Below are 20482 nucleotides of genomic sequence, written 5' to 3'. Positions count from 1 at the left end.
GTAGGGGTAAAGTTCAACAAATGAACTGACTTTTCATGTTTTGTACTTTGTCCTTTATATGCTTTATATAATTTTATTATTTATCTTGTTGCTTTTTTTGTTTGTCATGAAAACACCAAGAGGAACACCCAAACAGATGAGATGTTTTGGCAATAAGTAACTGGCAACTTTTTTTCTTCGATTAAATTTGAAATCTGCAAATGGAGAAAGTGTGTTAACGCCTGTTCTTTATTGCTCTGCTTCACCTCCAGCATTTTTCTGGACTGTTTGCATTATTTCCCTGATATTTTAGTGGAACGGATTGAATAAGCAAAATAGGGAAATGAACAAGTTAGGCTGTGCACAGTGATTTTTTTGTAACCTATAAATTCAAATGGACTCGCTGTGATATCAGAAATGTTGATTGATTGATTGTCATATCCTTATGAAGTTTATCATTGCTTCGCAGTTGCTGTTGTTTTTCGTAAATTATCCTCATCTAGGGGGAAGTGATGTCACAGAAACTCATGCAGTGCTTCTCAGCACCTGGATTATGCACCTCAGTGTGTCCAGCTTCACCGCAGAGGATGCAGTTTCCGCGGCAACCGCAGAGTGTCAGAAGAGTACTTTGGCACATCGCCATAACATCGATCTCCATGAGATGTGAAGCACAAGCATAATGCATGGCAGATCACAATGATAGTCCTACAATATCTGGAACAATATGAGTCTCTTAGCGCCTTGCGGGCGATGGGCAATAAGATTAATTTTTAGCTGCAGGTAATATTAGAAGAGTAATCTCGTTGATAGAGGTCCAATAAATGGTATGCTGGTGAAACCACATCAGTAGTGTTGTATCCTGTTTTCTATTGGCTGAAGGCTGGTCAGGGCCCTCTGTGCTAAGAGGAGGAGCCAACAGATCGCCACACTTCCGCACATCTGGTGCCCAATTTCTGAACCACAACCATCTCTCTCTCCCTTTTCTCTCTATCTCTCTGTTGATACCAGTCACCACCTCCTTCACAAAAGACACCAGAGAACCCCTTATAAACATATGTAGGCATATCCTCTTTGCATCCAAAAAGGCAAATACATAGAAAATATATGTGAATGCATCGTTCTTTGAGATTTGTTATGGCTTTGAGCTCAAATTTGTAGTCCAATTGCAATCATTTTCCAACTGATAAACTCATTTCTGCATGAAAAGGGCTGATGCTGCGTGTTTGCAATAGGCGCATTAATACATTACACGCTGAAAGGCATGGTCTGCTAGTAAAGACTCTTGAGAGTGCAGAGAAACAGTCTACACTGCAAAACAGGCAGCGATGTTACAAGCTTTTTTAAATTTAAACCTGCCGTAAATGACGGTGATACAAAATAATTGGACTTGTTTGCGATGCAAACCTTGATTAAAACATTTCCAATCAAGAAATGGAAATCCCTGGTTACCAGCCTTTCACTTTATCTCAACATAATGGCCTGATGTATTTATGGAATTTAGGGGAAAATGCGCTCGAAACCTGCGGATTTCTCTCACAAACTCTCATAAAACATTTAGTTTGATTATTTAATCTCTTGAATTCTAGCAGTTGGTATAAACACTACACAAAATAATTTGTCAAGTCAGATATTTTTTGCAGTGTGAACTTACATTCAGCAGTATAGGACCATGGCTGAGCCATTCTGCTGGTAGGAAAAGGGCCTTAACCACAGTTTGAACACAGCATATCTCCCCCCACCCCCCCACCCCCTCTCTGTCTTTCTCTCTCTCTCTCTCTCTCTCTCTCCCTCTCTCTGCCATCTTGCAGGTAAAGTTGCCAGGGGTCCTGGGCTGAGAAAGTGGCCAAACCCTCCCACAGTGGGATGTTTTCTCTGCTGCACTCTGGGCTGGTTTCTATTCAAATGTGGGTCAGGGGTGAGGAAGCCTAACGTCATAAGCTTGCAACATGGCGTCCCGAAGGCTGTGAGATGAGCAAGAGGATGGTAAAGAACGCTTGAGAACGATCCTACCGATGTAATAAGGTATTTAAAAGAATTAATTTCTCTCAAAGGTGAATCGTAAACGCGTTACGGGGCTGCTGTAATGCCCGTTTTCTTCGGATCGTTTTACTCCCAGTTGCTGCAAGGATCGCAAGGGTTTTCGGCGTTACGGTGGTGTTTTTTTCCACGGCGTGCCAACAAAAAGGGGCTCCGGTGGTGCCTATTCTGGCTCTACCAGCCTGCTTTGGCAAGCCAAGGAATTCCGTTTTAGCCGTTTGAGTTTATCGCGGCTCCTGCTCGAAGCCGCAAAATGAATTGGTTGCAAATGTTGTGGCGTTTATTTTGGCGTCGTGGGCTTGTAAACGATGCCCCACAGAACGAGTGTGTACCAAATAATTACCAGGCTGGCAAAGCACATTAGGCGAAAGAAAAGATCCGCAAACGGCTCGTCGCAGAAATGTAAAAATGTCTTAACTCTTAACCTCGTTTTCTCTGTTTTATAATCCAATATGCTCAATGAATTGTTTACAGAAATATTGGGTAATGAGCTCAGTTTAAATGAATCGCTGTCACATAACCACAACACTGTTATTTTTCAAAACAACAGCAAATTGCACTTCATCTGTTAAATGAAACAGGGCCGATTCCGTGGATTTTACGCACGGTATTTTGCGCAATCATCTGATAATCACAGAGATGTTCCAGTCGATACCTGTAGTGTAACCTGCATTGTTTATATATAGGTTAAGCCACCTTGATCTTAGGTAGGGCTAATTAAAAATGATTATACAGGATTGACTTGTAAATATACACAGTACAATGTAGACGCAGCTACTTTCTGGTTTAAAACGTTCTGTAGTGAGATGAATGTAATCGATGCAGTGGGATTGTATATGTCTTTCCAGTCCATAGGTGGGGTGCTGCTATACATCGACCATCTTTGTGATCGGCCACAGTGTCGGTGTAACGTTACATTGTGACCCAAAACTGCTGGGCTGTATTGAAACTGTGTTGCATTCTATCGATTTCGACGTGTATGACAATCCAATGAACAAAAAAAGCCACAGCAGTCTGTTTGATGTTAATTTGATTACTCTAATGCAACCACAGATCACTTGGTAATGTAACAATGTAGGCCTTCCTGCTCAGGTGTGAAGGCAGCTTGGCTTCTCAGGTGATTAGTGTTGTTAAAGTACCAAGGGGCATAGAGATAATAAGGCACAGGAATGTCAGTAATGTGGGTTCCCTTGACTGGCTGCTGGTTTTGTGTAACCAAATGTTTAGTTCTGTAAAAACATTTCCAGTGTGGCTCTGTTGAGCGCATTGCTTAGTTTCAACCGAGAAATATTACACCACACACAATATGTACTTCTGATAAGACACTTCCATTGTATTTTAGGGTTAATGGAACTGGTGGACCTGTTATACATGCTAAGAATGAGTGTTTAATAATAGTAAACTCCCTTAATGAGATTTTGTCAGTTTTTGCGTTAAATGTGTCACACTCGGTGCTCGTGTCAAGAGTGTTGCCCCAGCAGAAGCCAGGCGTCCTCACTTGTTCACTAACTTCAAGGGCTGAGTATATAAGTTGTTGGTTTGAAGTTTGTTTTTCACATTTTTGTTCTTATCATGTCCTACAAAATGGTTTTGTAGCTGAATCATACCAAGTTAAGCAGTTATTTTGAAAAATATTAAGTTTCAGAGTTAACTATAAATACTGAGACAATTTTAGACTCTTGTGTTGTGAAACTTTTGTTGGCTCTTTAGGACAATATGAAAACCTATTATTTTCAAAACCCCAAACCACTTATGTCATTCAGGATTGCATAGTGTTCTAACATAATATGAAGATTACAGGACTATATTTTGGCTGGTTACACCCACCCAGAAGTGTAGCTGAAGTGCATAGTTGATCCATCTGCCAGTCTGAAAGCTGGGAGAACAATTAGTTTCAACATTACAGTTGAGACACACAAGATGTTCAAGGCTTGACAAGATGCATCCGAATGCATTTTACACTTTTATATACACAATCAAAATTTAGTGAGGCTTGTAAAGCTGAGACTCAAAGCTTTTGATGATGACAACACTGCATCTGTAACAGAAGACTGAAGTGTTTTGTTCATTTAATCCCAGTTTTTTTTCAAGGCAGTGTCTCTTAAATCTAATTTCTGCAGGTATGTAGAAAATAGGTGCTTGTGTAGATGAGGCCACTGAATTGCATTTTAATTGACTCCTCCTCTGTCAGACTGTAGATTAAATGTTACACTGAATATGTTGTATTTAGGCTATATGACAGTTGTGTAGCAGCCCGGAATCTCTACCAAAACAAGAAGAAGAAATAAGACAGAAATTTTGACCAAAAACTGTAAAAATATATATATATATATAACTGTTGTGCTCTTTACTTGTCATTTTCTTGTCAAGCCCAACTATCTGGATACTATAGCTGTTGTGAGATTACTACATGTGCCTACATGTAACATTAGTGTTGAACAAGTTAATTTAGGCCATTAGAATGACCAACTCAAGTCAACTGATGAGCGTGACTAGATTCATTGATTACTATGGACTACAAAGTGGGACCTGGAGGTTAATTTGAGGTCTGTGTGTGTGTGTGTGTGTGTGTGTTTGTGTGTGTTTGTGTGCCACATGATCCTGATGATCGGCCGGTTGGTCTTGCCCTGCCCTGCTGGTCCCTTTTCCTTCTCAGCACACACACAGTATCCTGTGTATATTGTGATCATGGCTTACAGTAGCGTGTGTGTGGGCAGCACAATGCAGTAAGAAGGTTACTTAGGCTATATGTTCTGCTGACATGTTGGACGAGGACTTAAAGATTGTGCTAGGCTTTTGTGTCCATACGGATCTGTCTGTTGTGTACTGTGCTGTCTGTTCGAGGGCAGTTTGATTCGTTCAGTGGCTAAACCACCTCAGGGCAGGGTTGTTGTTGTTCTTTAAGAAGAAGAAACAGTCTGTGGAATGTAGTGTTGATAGCCAGAAGGTTATGCAGTGTTTAAAGGCTGGAGGAGGACAAGGAGGAGGAGGAGGAGGGGGTGGCAGCTCTGTAAAACCTTGGACCATACAGGATCTTTCCTTACCCAACATGCCCTCTGTCCTTAGCCAAAGCATTAGGCACCAGGTCATGTGGGTCTGCTGCTTTTTACAGGGGGTTTTATCTCATTAACAAAGTTCACTCTTTCAAGACACAGGTCACTTTATTCTGTTCACTTCTTAGTGAAGCGGTTGATTACCTCACTTTTCAGAGAGGATACACACAAATGTCCCATAGATAGATACAGCATGTGTGGGTGCCAATTGCTAACAAGTATTGCTGGTGAAAGTCTCATTGTTCAGGTCAGTCTTTATTTAATTTCTCCAGGGGGCACTTTGGATGCAGCAACTGAGCCACAAAGTACAATACAGCTTGGAAGACAGAGGGCAGAAGCACACACATATACTGTGTAAACCCGTAGCAGGGAGAGAGAGGAAGCAAACTCTGTTATAACTCACAACTGTTTCTGAAGAACACCCAAGTCAGGTTTGGTTCTGATTCCTAAATGAATTAAGTAGAGTCTTATAGAATATTTTATTTCCTCCTTTATATTAGCAAAGATTCATTAAGTTAATATAAAAACTATCTTGCACAAAAATGTTTTAAGTTGATTTAATGTCAGTTTTGGTCTTAAATATTACGTTAGACACAAACCACCTAAATCACCTAAAATTGTTGAAAGGTTTGAATATATTTTATATGTGAAGGGCCTTTTTGAATGATTTGATGAACTGATTCAGTCCTGAACTTAGATTCCGTAAAATGCTGTCGAACCAGGAAGTGTTTGACAATTGACATGTGTATTACAGTAAACATGTTCCCTTCATGTTTCTTGGCTCTCAAGAAGAATCAAAGAAATGCAATACCTGAGCCAATAAACATTTTGAATAAACATCATGTGTCTAGGGTGTTGGACTTTTATCTTCTGGCAGTGTATTTGCAGCTTTATGCACATGACAGCTGATATCTGCCCATACATTGCACATTTATAGGAAAAATACTCCCTTACCTTTAGCCATCCTTAAAACATTTTATTTTTAATGTTTTATTATACCATTTGATGGCAGCAAATTGTCCAATGCCAATAAATAAAGTTGGATTGAATTAATTGGCGTGTAGTCTATATTATGTAAGAGAAAGGGTTGTGCCAAAGTTAGGCAACTGCATCCAGCACTCTCATGACAATGTGAAGGAGGGACATTCTGGGGAAAGTTTTGGGTGTGCATGCTATTTTTGCATGCCTGAGAGGCTATAGCACTTCCCCCTTTTAAAATTACCCGAGGATGACATACACACCACAAAACAAAGTCATTCATGGTCTGTTGTTAAGTTGTGTTGTAGGGAGAAAAAAAAAAGGTTAAGACTCATGCTACTGCTTTATCACATGAGGGAAATCTTCAGATATTAATATTCACCATCACACATCAGCTTCTCTTTTCATTTGGGTTAATACTTTGCAATAAGAGGTTGAGTTGAGCATGTGTAAGAGGTTTCATGCTTGTTTCGTGCTCGTATGTATGCAAGGTTTCGTGCTTGTGTGTATGCAAGAGAGTCTTGCCTTTTCTTCCCTTGCTGCACAGCATTGGCACATCTGGGGTACGCAGCAACCATTGGCCCCCTCCTGTGATGAAATGGACGGGGCTCTTTTCATTCCACTGCACCCTGGGCAGGACTTGTTTGTCTGCAACACGGCTGAACTGCCTGACACAAAATGAGACTTAATTGGAAGGGTTCTACTTAGACTGCGGCAGAGATACTGTAATTCGTGTATTTCCCACTCATTCCCACATGCAGCACTAGGGTCATGCACCTGTTCACTAGCAACAATTCTGCAGAAATTAAAATCTTTTAAGACAGAACAGATCAGCCTTTACTTCTTGTTTAGCTTTTGTACAGCATGGCGTCTCTCCTGCAGCTTTTCTGAAGACATTATAACCACAAATTGGATCAGTGTCCAGAATTCCAGCAGATGCTCCGTATCAGATGTATTCAACCATTTGCCATGGAGAGTTGATTGTAGGCAGGTTTTTATCTCAAGCAAAGACCACAGCAGGTGATTTCACTTATTATTTCACCCTCTGTAGTCGGTTGGAACAAAAAACTGCATATTCTGCTCTCCATGACACCACAGTGCTGCTCTAGATATATCATTGGATATAGTTTAGAAAATTATGTAACACTATACTGAATGTTATGTGCATAAGTTCAGTGCAAAATTGACATTGCACTTAGGCTTTGGATTAAACTGGATTTATAAGAAATATTTATTTTTCTTAAAGAGACATTTGCTCACACTCATTACGCTTATATACACATAACTTACCTTGGTATTGTTAACTTTCTGTAGTAACCTGATTTATTAAACATCATGAGCACAAGTGACCAGGTTTCCTTAAACTGGGTAAGGGATGAAGAAAATCCGGTTAACACTGCTAGATTTCAGCTGGAGAAACCTGATTTCTTTGCCATGTATATGAGTAAGAGGGTTTCTAAAGGTGTTATTGCTTGTGTGCCTGTGCATAACAAAGACCTCAGACAGGGGAAGTATCGCTGTGACAGCAGTGTGGCAGGATGAAAGGAGACATCATTACTCTTAGAAGTGCATCCTTGTTACCAAGTCCAAACTCTGATCAAAACGGAGCTAAATAAGCCAGTTTCCATGGCTAAACAGTGGACTATTTATAAAACATGCACAGAGTAAGAAAATATTTCCTGCCTACTCACTGCAGTGCCAATCCACATGCCCTGAAAAATAAAAAAAAATTCTTGATCAATAATAATATGCAAACTTTGGTTTTAAAAAAAATCACAAGGATGAATCTGATTACTCACCACTGCATGTAAATGTAAGTCTTAATGTAATCAGATTATTGCAGTGCATATACATGCATTCTTTGATTCCCTACCTTAACCTGATTTTTGTGTGCCCATTTAAACACATGACTGTAGATAAAGCTTCTACAATTTTTTTAAAGCTAAAATAATGATAAAATCATTGGAGGTAGGTTTCCTCTGATGCAGCAGATATGACACAGGTGTAAAGGAACATACAGAGTGGGTAGCCGAAAAAGCCCAGCTGTTCTGTTTAATCTCCTCGTTGTGTTATGAGCCGTCCTTTCACTCATGAGAGAACTGAAACTCAGATAATTGCAGTACCCACGAGTCCTGCCTGGATCAGCCTTACCCATGCAGCACAGCGTCAGCCATGTTGAAATGGCTCGGAGGTGGTTGCTCAGTGTTTGTATTTCAAACTGGCTTTGTACCATCCCCCTAACCCCTCCCCCACTGCCTCTGCCCACCAGCATACTCTCTGGGTGTGTGTGTGTGTGTGTGTGTGTGTGTGTGTGTGTGTGTGTATGTGTGTTCTGTGTGCATGTGTAAATGCACTGTCTCTGAGTGTGTGGACGCAATGAGGCCTTTTGCTCATGTACATGATGGGCTTTTTTTTTTCTTTTTGCCTCAAACAGTCTTTACCTGTACGTCTGTCTCTTCTGCCCATCTTCCCCTGCACAATATGACCATCTATACAGTTTTCCAAAGTCATTACTGTATATTGTTGAAAGGAACTGGTGTGAAAGGTAACCCCACAATAAAGCCTATGTTGAGTATGTTTTTAAAATCCCACTCAGTCTGGTTTTCTATTGGTTGTTAGCAGATGACCTTTCACAGTAGTAGGGTGTGTTTTGTTATTGCGCCACAGGACTTTGCCTCACCTCTGCCCTCTCTCCTGGCTCTCTACCCTCTGTTCAGGAGATTAGTGCCACAGCCCACCGCTCACTCAGTCACCTTAGCTGCATGAACACTGACTCTGAAAGGTTTACTAGCGCGCTGTTTAATCCTTAAACTCCTTGAAATAAAGGATGCAACGACAGGCAGCAGTAAATGAAGTCAAACCAGATCATCAGGATCTCTGGTGTAACCAGTTTAAATTTGATTGTCATTAATTCACTGCTGGAGATACTTTGGAGCTCACTAGTTTTCAGTCCAGCAATCCATTCACGGATATGTTATCCAGATCATGTCTGTCATGTCTGTGTAAACATCCCTCTCTGCTCATCTCCTCATCAGTAGGCTCCTGAACGAAGTCAAGGTTGAGGCTAAGCAGTTGGGTGCTGTGTTTTAAAATGAGGTTGCCCCCTCTATCATTAAGCCACAGTCAGTTTTTGAAAAGGTTAACACTGCAGGCAAGGTAAGCCGATCCTGTGCCTGTGCTTGAAGGGCAATATCTACCCTGGTCTCCAGTCCAAGCCCAGTGCTGGCTTTAGTTGGTATGTGGTGCCATATTTGGTCAGAGCATGTCTTGTTTCTCAAGGGTCAATAATTCATTATGGACCTCATGACCAGCTATCTTGCCATCTCTCAACCTCTCTGCCAGGTTGCACCAGCCTTTGCAGAGGGCTTAAATGCAGGTATCAACCCTGCAGGAAATACTGCTTGCCAGCTGTGTAACATTATACGTATGAGCTAGTCGTTCTGCATACTGGCTACATCTTTCCTGTCAAATGCTGGTTTAGTGGGGTCATTTTCCTAATGCTTCATCATCCCTGACCCACTATATATGTTGGATATATTGGAGATATAGTCCCACATCAAGCTGTGATACTTTAAACATAGCACAATAGCCTACATGTGGTATTGAAAATGTTTGTACAAACTGCAAAGAGCAGTATGCGCACACAGATGGAGCTGTGATGATGTTGCAGGCCTATCTGTCCCCTGTGGTATTAAGCCTGTTTTCCTGGGCAGCACCATTGGAAGGGGAGCTGGGCCTACACGTGTCCCACCCTAGCTGCATATAGATCAGCCGTAATCCATTAGCGGCTCCCTGGAATCCAGCCGGCACAGCACAGCACCGGAGGGGCCAGGGGGAGAGGGTAGCCGTGTGGGTGATGGGGGGAGGAGAGAGAACGAGGGATGAGAAGAGGAGGGGGGTGGGGGAGGGCTCTTTTTTTCTTTTTTTTTTTCCTCCTGAGCTAGCTTCTCTACTCTGAGCCCAGCCCCCTTTTATGTCGGTCTGCTGGAAAAGCCTCTTGAATCCCCCCATAAAGCCTGCAGAGGTGTGTGTGTATGTTAAGAGAGAGACTTGACTGATATATGGCTTCCTGGCTGGCATCATAGTAGAGGCCCTTCTTTCTTTAGCGGCCCTCTTCTCCATTAACTCCTCCAGGGTTGAGTGCTGTACACCCCTGTAGCACATTTTGCGATTAACTTCAGATCTGGGTTATGTGTTCCAAAATAGCTCATTATGATTCATGGTGGGGACAGTGAATTGTTCCTGCGATGTCTGCATGCCCGGTGAGAGGCTGGTAAAGGTTGGGATAGAGGATAGAGAGAAACAAGGAGAGGAGCAGAGGAAAGACGGGGGAGGGGATGAAGACCATGAGTAGAAGTGTCAAAGCAGAGGAGGCAAGCCCAGGCCTGGACCTGAGAGTATAATGATCACTCCAGCTGATTGTATCAGCTAGCCTGACTGTTCCAACAGAGCTTACTCTGATACATCAGTCAGCCATCTCCAGTTGACAATTTTCACCTTGTTGTTCTGAAATGATGTGTAGAGTAGTCTGTAATAGACCATTTTTGCTACAGTGTGGTTTCCTTAGTGTCCAGAGCTAGCAAATTCCTATATTTTGTCACTTAAATAGTAATTTTTATGTGTTTTGTCTGTATAGATATTAACCATGGGGTCTTGACCAGGATATTGAAGGTCTTGTTTAAGAAGGTTGTCATTGTCTGTCATTATTGTGCTAAATTTAAATTTTTAAATTTCAGATTTCTTGATGAAGCAGACAGATCCAATATAAACTAAAACCTCATTTATTCAGACCTCTGCCATCTGAATTGAGTGGTTAATGGAACTGATCAAACTAAATATGTGGTGATGCTGAACTGATCTTTATCTTTATGCAGTTGCTCTTAGTTATTATACAGTTAAAAGTATTTGAAACAGGAAAACAGGCTCTACAAGCTGGCATGATTTTTAGACTGAGCTTTGTCCTGATACATTTTAGTGATGGTAAAATTTCAGCCTTCAGATTATCCTTTTTTGGGGGTTTGATAAACATAGTTCAATTCTACAGTATGTCTTTGCATTTGCACTTTCGTCACTGTAGCTGAGTTCAGGAACCACTTCCATCGTTCCTGCTCTGCATGTATGTAAATCTCTTAGTTGGCAATGGATTGAAATGGCTCATATTCACATGTATTTACGGCTTGAGTTAAGCATTTCTCTGCATTACTGTGTAATCTCCTGTAATACAGTATACCCTGCTCTGATCAGTGGCGTTAAAAGATGTGTGTCCATTTTCCCATCATGCTCAGGGCTTTAAGGACATGTCAAACATGAGTCAGGGCTTCAACTAAAACACACTACTACTGTTATCATTAGACCTGAGCTACGAATAGGCTCTCTGCATCCTTTGCATTATAATTCTTTAACAAAATTTGTGTTTTCAGTCTCAGACTAGAAGTAGAGCATTGGGGTGTGTTATAGGACATCAGCATGTAGTTTAACAGCGAATGAGATTCATCTGTCCTAATTCCATAAATGAGGGCCTCTCTGGAGGATCAGGTGGAGCTGTCCTTGTCTTTGAGCCACACCCTCTCCCCCCTCTTCTGCCCTAGCTCTTGTGTAGTTTTACCTGCTCAGGTGTCACCTAATCCCTCCCCCCGGCCCTGCTGTGCCACCGACCCCCACCCCCAGACAATGGGGCAGGGCTGACATTACCATGACCTAATGGAGAGTAGAACGAGCTGGGTTTCCAAAGAGGGCACCCCACTGAAACTAGAGTTACTCTGCGGCGATAGGGAAGAGAAGCTGAGAGGAGGTAGCTTTTAGAAAAATAGTTACTTTACCCTTTCCTCGTCTCCGCCCATTTGGCCTTTGTGCCAGACCAATGGCAATGTGTACAATCAGAACTTGATCCATGTAGGGTTGCAATTTGTTTAAAAAGGAAGATGAGAGCGAAGGAAGGGTTCCTGTTTCCAAGCTGCCATGTGACTATGTGGCGCGCTGTGCTAACAGTTGGCTAATTTCCCCGAGAGAGCTAAAAGCATAGATTGATGTGCTCACAGCAGGAATCATAACACATGCAGTTTGATTGTTCGATGTGTCAGACAAGCTGTAACACCCCAGTTTTTTTAAACCTGTAATAAATTTTAACCTTGCCGATGTCGGGAATAGACTAGAAACAAAACCGAACTTGAACAAAATCACACTGCTGTGAATCAAGTTATTGCAAGCTGTGTTTTGCCGCTAAGCTTGCTGTAATCAAAGCTAATACAACACATTTATTGGTCAAAAATAATTATTTTACCCATACAAACAACTTGAGTTCTCTGCTCTTCTTTGTCTCATTCTTTACTTTTTTTGTGTGCTAGTATTGCTATTGCTAGTAGTATGGATACGCTAGATTCAGTCTTTGGGTTTTCTATGTCTACAATGTAAAACTAATCACATTTTTTTTTCTTTCAGCTTCAGGTGGTGCTCGTGTAGGAAGAGAGAGAGCGAGAGAGAGAGAGAGAGAAGGAAAGAAGGAAGGTGGAAATGGAACTGCCAAATCATGCCAAACAACTGCTGCTGCAACTCAACCAGCAGAGAGCCAAGGGCTTCCTGTGTGATGTTATCATCGTGGTGGAGAATGCGCTCTTCCGTGCCCACAAGAATATCCTGGCGGCAAGCAGCATCTACTTCAAATCTTTGGTCCTCCACGATAACCTCATTAACCTCGACACAGAGATGGTTAACCCCTCTGTATTTAGACAAGTTCTGGACTTCATCTACACTGGGAAGCTCCTGTCCTCATCGGAACAGAGCAGTGAGCAGAACTTCAGTGCCCTCTTAACCGCAGCCAGCTACCTCCAGCTCCATGACCTCGCTGCTCTGTGCAGAAAGAAGCTCAAGCGCAGTGGTGGGAAACCCCTGCCAGGTAAACCCTCCACTCCAGGTCCCCTTAGCCGCTTACGCCTCAACAACCAGCGCCTTTCCTCTTCTACGCCTGCTGGCCCCAACAACCACTATCCTCCCACCCCTTCCGAAGCCGACCAGCCACAGCCAGATGAAGGCCTTCGGGACAAGCTCTCAGATGACGAGATGTTTGTTGGCAGCTCTGGGAAGAATGGGAATGGGGGGAATGGCAGCAGTAATGGTAACCTCAGCAGTGGAGGAAGTGCAGGTGAGCCAGATCTTGGGCTAGACCTGTCCAAGAAGAGCCCTCCCTCTGCAGGCACAGCCACTGATGCCCTCAGCCCACACAGCAACTCCCAAGAATCTCCTCAATCTGCCTCAGTATCCACAACCAACAGTGCCTCACTGGATGACTCCTCTACCACCCTACCAGGAGCAGACACCTGTGGCTCAGACCCCATGGAGCTCAACTCCTCCTCTAAAGTGGAGGAAAACCATCCTGATGGACCCCCACCCCAGAAGAAATCCCGGCAGGGCGCTCGCAAGAATGAGTGGCCTAAAAGAGAGGCATCAGGGTTGAAGTCTGAAGACCATGACAGGCCCCTGGTTAATGGGGTGATAGTGGGTCCCAAAGATGGCCGCTCTTCTGGTGGGGTTGGAGGGGGCAGTGGTAGCAGCTTCGCCTCTGACCAGTCCTTCCAGTGTAAAGAAGAGGAGGAGGGAGGAGAGAATGGCCAGGACCACAGTGAAGAGAGCGGTCAAAGTGACGGAGAGAGCACAGGAGGCGGAGGAGGAGGAGGAGGAGGAACAGGAGGGGGACACCAAAGCGCCAACTATGTGTACCGCCAGGAAGGTTTTGAACCAGCATTTGGAGACAACCTCTATGTGTGCATTCCCTGTGGTAAGGGCTTCCCCAGTTCTGAGCAGCTCAATGCTCACGTGGAGACACACACTGAGGATGAGCTCTACATCAAAGAAGAGGGAGGAACCTTTGTGAAAGAGGAAGATGAGGAGGAGGCAGAGGACCTCTCTGCCCCTGTAGGTCCCTCCAACTTTGGCTCTGAAACGCGTCCGTTCAAGTGTACAGTCTGCAGTAAGAGCTACAAAGACCCGGCAACGCTGAGACAACATGAAAAGAGCCACTGGCTGACCAGGCCCTTCCCCTGCAACATCTGTGGCAAAATGTTCACCCAGAGGGGCACCATGACACGCCACATGCGCAGCCACCTTGGCCTCAAGCCCTTTGCATGTGAGGAGTGTGGCATGCGTTTCACACGCCAGTACCGTCTGACAGAGCACATGCGTGTCCACTCTGGGGAGAAGCCGTATGAATGCCAACTATGTGGGGGGAAGTTCACCCAGCAGCGCAACCTCATCAGTCACCTGAGAATGCACACCTCACCCTCTTAGAAATGCATCAAGCCAAAGAACTCTGGGAATAAAAAAAAAGAAACATTTCTCTACCTTTTTCCATCTCAAAAGCAAAGAAACGCACATGTACACATTCACAAGCAGACACACACAGTTCGTTCTACGTATAAATTCCAGTTTACGGTGCCCTGGCTAAGTGAATGATGTAGCTGTTAGCCACAGTGGGCTCTTGGTGACGGTGGGATCTTGTTAATGCAACGATCGTGTCATCAATTATCAAGTGACGTCTGCTCACCTCTCAGGAGTTCTAGAGGGACAATTTACTCCTCTGTCTCTCTCCAAAGTGACAAAGCCAGGGTGGAGTGGCATGACTTCTGGTCTGCGTTGCAAGTCTGTTAAATGTGAATGTGGGTACTGATATAATGTCAAGCCCCCTCACCTCATACCCCTCAACAGCCTTCCTCTCTTCTACCTTTGAGCATTGAGTCTTTGAGTTTTTCAGATTGTCCCTCAAACGGATAACTCAAGAGTCCCCTCTGTACTCCAGTGCTATTTTGACCAAAAACCCGTGCAAACAATACTGGCAATAATTCAGCAAAAAGAGTATTTTTACCCTGACAGCTTTATATCCTTTGTTATGTTGGTGATGGGGATCTGTATGTAAGAGGAGGGGTAACTGGGTTTGGGACCATCCCCATGCTTTAACTGAAAGTCCTGAAAGAAAGTTCCAGGTGGGATGACATTGGATCAAGTTTTAGTTTTTACGGATGGCAAATACTCAAATTCCTCTCCACAGCTGTTCACAGTAATAAAGAGAGGATGTTCATTGTTTTTGGTTTTGCCTGCTAGTGCTCCCAGGAAGGAATCCTGGTTGGAAAGATGAACCCCTTGAGGTACTTGTTTTACTTAAAGAACTTGTAATGTTTCAGTGAATGTTTAAACTGGAAGGTCTTGGGATTTTTCTTGTGGAGGGGAGGGATTTGGGTTGGGGTGGGGGGGGGCTTAGTTTTAATGGGGGTAAGGAGAGGGTGTTTTAGACTGAACAATATGTTCAGTGGGTACGTTTATTTTTTTGTCTGTATAGCTTTCCTCCCCTTGAGAAAAAAGAAAAGTCTATTTATATGGGCTTGTGACCTCGCTACCTCTGATTACTCTTACAAACTCTATGTTGATTAGTTGAAAGTTCCTATGTAATTAATTGTAAAAAGTGTGTAGATTATGGTAACTCTTCACCTAATGCTTTAACCTGCCCATCTCTCAACACAGGTTTTTAATGCTCATAGATTTTACACATTAATATTGTTTTTAGCTGTTGTTTTTACTTGTCAAATATAGCTTTTCGGGTGCCCTGTTCAATGTGGCCCCACCTCAAAGTGTACTGTAGCTTCCTGCCTGGAGCAAATAGTGGTTAGTTAGTTAGTTAGTTTAGATGTATAGTGTTCCAAAGATCTTATGAATGTTGAGGAGAACAGAGCTAACTAACAAACATTGCTAGACAAGTTCATAACCAAAGTTTTTAAAAAGATGTACTTAAAATATATAGCATACTAAATTATTTCACTTTTGATTTCTTTTTGCTGTATAAAACAAATTATGAATTATATTCTAAGTCCATACAAAGAAATCCACTCTTTTGATGGAGTTTTGGCCAATGACTCTGAGACTGAGGAAGGTTCTTGTGGTTTGCAAGGAAAGCTTGTGCTGATTGGTGGGCCGGTATAATGTAAACTTTACCACCTAACGAAATTGGTAAAGTTTAGAACATGTTCCCCGAACATGTTTTTTGTTTTCTTTTGTTTGTATCCAGAGTCCTTATCACTTTATATTCCCTGACTTTAAAAACAGGACTTGATGACATTGTATGTGTTCTGTTCAGACCAAAAAAAGAAAAAGAAAAAAAATATAGGAATTATAATCAGAATTTTAATGTGAAGTTCAAGTTGCTTGTTAGTTTTTTGAGCCAGACTTGTGAAAACTTGTAATAAGAAGGGAGAAGCAGAGATGCACTGGACAGCTGGACAACTCATTGGTCTCCTGCGGCATCCTTTTGTTTCTGATTGTATTCCATTATATCACAGAATGATTTTAAATTATTTTAACCTCCTAAAGCTTTACCTCATCACAAGCAACCATATGTTGGGATTGGCCCCTCTGTTGTCTGTGGGTTTCACTGAAACCTGTCCAGTGTATCTACTCTTAACAGTTACACTGTGGAGCATGAACCTTCACTACAAGTTTTTGGCATAGGCATTCCTCTATTATGTTGGTTTAACTGTCTTCTTGATTTTTTTTTTTTTATTCCTCTTTCGTCCTCATGTCATGGTCTGTGAAATGTTTATCATAGGGATGCAGCTACAGTTACACAAACTTCGCTACCGTTTTAAGGTACCTGCGTCCTGGACTCCCAGAGTTGTTACTTGGTTATGTTGGATGTTGGTGTCTTGCTGTAAAGCAGTTGCTGTTTAGTGATTGCATGGTACATCAATTTTTTTCACACTCCCCACCCTTCAACCACAAACATGTTATTTATCGCCTGATCCATTGTTGCTTGTGACCTCTTCTAGTTTAAGATGGAGTCCACAATGCGTTGCCTTCAAACGTTATTGTACTTGTCAGCACTTGATGCAGTACAGCGTAATGTCTGTCAATGCAAAAAGTGTTTTTGTACAACAAGATCTCTAGCCATCTCTGCAAAAGACTTTGCATCTGCATTTGAATGCTTGCTTGTTTGTCATAACGAAGAAAACTCCAAACTGTGACCATACTACTATTACTACTACTACTACTACTACTACTACTACTAGTACTACTACTATTCAAATACTTCAGGGATTGTTCTGCATCTGTGAATGCAGACTCTCAGCTACATTTGTAAGACATAGTATTGTATCGATTTCTCTGTATTTTAATCATGGGAAAAGCAAAACACTAGTTTCATATTTAAGACAAATAGGGGGGTACTTTTTCAACTAACACAAAGAGCCTTGACAAAGGCGAGGCAGCTCGAAAACAAGTCTACATTTTAGTTAGTAACACAGTATGTTCAGAAATAGTTGCAAAGTTGTACAAAGAACTAAGAAGAAAAAAAAGCTCATACCCAAATCCACAAACTATTTTTTAAACCAAAGCACATTTGAATGATTATGGAACCATGTGTGGCTCTAAAAAGAAACATATGTATTTATCTCATTGTTTACATAAACTTTTACAGTTTTACAGACCTCAGTGGAGGCTCGGCCAGTCAGAGAGGCGATTTTGTGTGTTGTTGTTTTTTTTTAATGCTTTTCCACAGAGGTTGCTGCCAAAACAAAAGCATAGTCAAACATGGGGTGAACTGCTGCATATTCAATTAGGGGGAGGGGTGTGTGGTTTAGGGGTACTCCCCCCCTCCAACCCTTTGCCAGCTGGCTTTGGGGTGACCCTGCGCCCCAGTCCCCCTGCCCTCTGGCCTGTCTTCAGATGTGACTGCAGCGATGGGGGTGCGCAGTGCATCCTTGATGTTTTAATCAAAAGGCATTGTTAGTCAGGGTCCTTAGCTCAATGTTGTGTATCTGTGTTTACCCAAAATGCACTTGAGGACTACCTCAGCTGCTTGGGTCTTAATATGTAGGAGTGGGTGGGTGATGCTTGAATGGTTTGGGTTATTTTAGTCATCTAACATGGTACATCTCTGATGCTGGCAGTTCTTGAAACCTATCTGGAGAATGTAGCTTTGATTTGTTCACTGCATGTAAACAGGCTTAACTGGTAGTCTTAACTGTGAATGTTATTGTCGTTTTTCTGCTTTTATGATGTTTCGATGAATCTGTGTTTTGTTTTTTTGTTTGTTTTTTTTTTTGTTTGTTTTTTTTTTAGCTGCCTGTGTTCTGTGGGTAAAAGCAGCACAAACCTCTGGCTGGCCGAGCCTCATACAAAGTTGGTGCAAACACTTATTGACAGTGTTCTTTTTTTATCAAATGTCTATTGTCAGTGATGAATGTATTTATTTCTGGTCCTGCCCTCACCTCTGCAAAGAATTTGCTCAGAGCGTGAGACTGAGGTGGAGGCAGGACCCCCTATTTTTTTTTTTTTTGTTTTGTTTCGTTTTCGTTTTGAGGATTTCAAGCTGAGAATCAAAAATGAGACACAAAACATAGCCATTAACCACAATCTGTGAAGTTGACTTTTTTTTTGTGGGAGAACTGATTTAATTTTTTTTTCCAACTCAAAGAAAATGGTTTATGGCATTTAATATCTTCTTTCTCAGTTACACCTGACAGTCTGTAGGTTTTTATTTCATGTAATTCACTATGGGTATTTTCTTGCCCATGTGTTTCTGAGTTCTCACTGAATGACTGCACATCAGGGGAGTTTAACCCCTTGTGTGTCTGTGGAACGGAGGCTACTGTATCTTTTCAAGCTTGCTCTCCCTGGGTGTTGCCATGCTGCTGCCATTTATTAAAAAAAACAAAAAAACATTCAACAAACAAGCAGAAACATGCACATAAATCAACACTTCTCTCCTCTGAACAGTAGTGTTATCCTTGTGACTATTGCTACATTTCTTGTCGTAAACCACTTGCCACTTCTTCCATCTCTTGTACATGACGTCTGTGTTTTTAGTGTCTGTTAGTTCCACATTGGAGGGTTTTAGAAATGTTGGGTGAGATAGCTTTACTAAGTGCACTTTGTATGTTTTTCAAAACCTCTGGGAAGACCCGGGGCACTCTCATATCAGTTCCCATTTAACTGACGGTTTACTCTATGTCTTTCTCTTCTTACCTCATCATTGTTGCTGTGTGTTTGTTGAAATACCATATCATTATGCAGTGTTACAAAAGCTTTAAAGATGAATATACAAAGCAGGAAACTCAACCGAGAGACTGTACTCGGCTCTCAGCATTCAAGTTTCCATCTCATTTCTTGGTATTATTGTTGTTACACCTCGTGCGGTTGTTACTACCACCATCCTCTCCAGGCATTTTGTATAGTAGAGGGGCTGGTCTGTCCAGTTATTATGGAGATGCTCCTTCTTACCTCGGCAGACTAAACCAAAGCCAGTTTTAAAATGGCCTCCAGTGCCATTAAACCCTGTATAAGCTTTATTGTCCCTTGCTTTATCTCAGATACACTTGACCCCCTGCTTTAGCCCTTTGACACTTCGTTATCTCTGTTACTGCACGGGCAACTGTATCCTCTGCTCTGCTGCATTTTACACATCACATAAGTATTTACTGTATCTCCAGTGACATTGTGCAGTAGTGACTAAAACAGAAAACACCAAATTACCTCAAAACTTTCAGTGTTTACGGACATGTGCTATCTTGCCATTACATCTCAGCATTTATACGTTTTTTTTTTTTTTTTTGCCGTCCATCTGTAACCAAAATATCCTTTTTTTCAAAATGGAGTTTGTAGCAGCATATTTTCCTTCAGAACTTTTTTTATTTACACCTGTTTACTAATTCATAAAGGCACAGTGTCACCTTGATGTGCACTACTTTGATGGAAAGACATGATTAGCTGCTAAAAAATAGTACTTGAAGAGTTGATTAGAGAGCTGCCCATGAAGTGGGTGGATCAAGCTTTCCTCTTTGGTCTGTTTTCTTCAGGAACAGCCTCTTAATAATGTATCAGGATCCGTGGGCTAAGAGGCTCTGGAATGGACATGTAGGGTCTTTGCTGATGAATAATTAAAAGCCGAGAAGCCCTCCCCCTTGGCAAACACACTTCACATGCTAAGGTGTACACACCTAGGTGCACTTTAGCTGGCATGTATGCGCACACACCTCCACTCATGCAAACACAGATGCCACCGTCTAGACTTCAAAAACGACCTAACATACACACACCAGTATTTAGGGTGAGATTCTGTGACCCTTTTGTGGCTTTTGGCAGCACCCAGGCTGGGCTCTCTTTATCTCCACTCCTCAGAGAGCTCGTATTCAGGTCAGAGCCACCGCCGTGCATAGCGATGGGGCTCGCAAACTCAAAGTGTCATAAAAGTGTAATACAGCTGACCTCAGCACTCACAACCTTGCAGTCTTAATGTACAGCAGTGAGGAAAAATAAACTGTTATTTTATGATCTTTTCATTAAAAGCTTGATTGAAAACCAAGACTGTGTTTGGCTTTTCTTAGTTTCTGTGGTCCTCTCTTGAGAACAAGTCTGATTCTGTCATTATGTCGGTGTAAGTGATCCTGCTCATAGATAAT

The 20482-nt window shown here is 42.2% G+C and overlaps 1 protein-coding gene across 1 annotated transcript; it reads left to right on the top strand.

Annotated features, from left to right (window-relative positions):
• The first annotated feature begins 1793 nt into the window (after positions 1-1793).
• Positions 1794-15240, top strand: LOC122970942 (hypermethylated in cancer 2 protein-like). Its single transcript, XM_044337322.1, has 2 exons — positions 1794-2001; positions 12486-15240. Exon 2 carries the CDS (start codon positions 12558-12560, stop codon positions 14325-14327), a length of 1770 nt encoding a protein of 589 aa, XP_044193257.1. The 5' UTR covers positions 1794-2001; positions 12486-12557; the 3' UTR covers positions 14328-15240.
• The last annotated feature ends 5242 nt before the right edge of the window (positions 15241-20482 follow it).

This window comes from Thunnus albacares, chromosome 2 (genome assembly GCF_914725855.1).
Source record: "Thunnus albacares chromosome 2, fThuAlb1.1, whole genome shotgun sequence".
NCBI classification, from domain to species: domain Eukaryota; kingdom Metazoa; phylum Chordata; class Actinopteri; order Scombriformes; family Scombridae; genus Thunnus; species Thunnus albacares.
This window is presented reverse-complemented; position numbering and strand designations above follow the sequence as displayed.